At 56.9% G+C, this 858-nt stretch overlaps 1 protein-coding gene across 1 annotated transcript in view; it reads left to right on the top strand.

The window, feature by feature from the left end:
- Nucleotides 1–660: 660 nt before the first annotated feature.
- The window catches only part of ETH_00043555 (uncharacterized protein), a gene marked incomplete at both ends in the record, with an annotated part of 2,675 nt that continues 2,477 nt past the window's right edge, over nucleotides 661–858 (top strand). Inside the window, one exon of the mRNA XM_013374408.1 lies at nucleotides 661–858. Within this exon, the coding sequence (XP_013229862.1) occupies nucleotides 661–858 (198 nt within the window).

Below are 858 nucleotides of genomic sequence, written 5' to 3'. Positions count from 1 at the left end.
GCTGCAGCGCCAGAAGCTGCAGCAGCAGCGGCAGCAGCAGCAGCAGCACCAGCAGCAGCAGCCGCGGGGGGGGCTTAGGGCGTGTTGCTGCAGTCGCGCTCCTTTCTTCTGCTTTTTTTCGGTTTAAAAATGACATAAAAGACAAAACAAAAACAAATATGCAAATTTTCATATTTTTAACGAATTAAATCATCAGCAGAGCAGCAAAATGCGCCAAACAGCAGCAGCAGCTGGCGGCTGTGCGACTGCCCACTGATGGGGCCCCCAGGGGGCCCCCAGGGGGCCCGGGGGCCCCCAGGGGGCCACCTGGGGGCACCTGAGGCGCAATAGAACAGCATTAGAGGGTACAAATGGGAAATAGAATTGAAAATTGATTTAAATGATATATTTAGTTCTCATTTGAGACATTCTGGCTCTTTGGAATGCAGAGCTGCTGCTGCTCGCCTGGGGGCCCCCCTGCTAGCTGCAACAGCGCGAAGGCTTTTCTGGTTTTGTCTTCCAGCCTTTGAAATATAAATAAAATGCCATTTAATTGAATCCAGCTGCAGCTTCACAGGTGGAGGGGCCCCACTGCAGCAGCAGCAGCAGCAGCAGCAGGTATGGCCCAGCCCTTGTTAGCCGCCACGCCCCTTTCCTCCAGGCTGCTGCTGAGGGGCCCCCATGGCATCTGGGGGCCCCTGCGAGGCCCTGCTGCTGCTTGCTGCGCCTTGGGGGCCCCAGAAGGTAGGCAGCAGCGGCCTATTACTGCAGCAGCAGCAACAGCAGCAGCAGCAGCAGCTGCTGCTGCTGCTGCACCATCTGCTCCATATTGCTGCGAAAGAAGCCTGCGGGGTGCCCGAGGGAGACTCTATGCCTCGG

This window comes from Eimeria tenella, genomic scaffold (genome assembly GCF_000499545.2).
Source record: "Eimeria tenella Houghton genomic scaffold, Eth_scaff2005, whole genome shotgun sequence".
NCBI classification, from domain to species: domain Eukaryota; phylum Apicomplexa; class Conoidasida; order Eucoccidiorida; family Eimeriidae; genus Eimeria; species Eimeria tenella.
The sequence above is the reverse complement of the archived record's forward strand: the minus strand, read 5'-3'. Positions and strand labels throughout refer to the sequence as shown.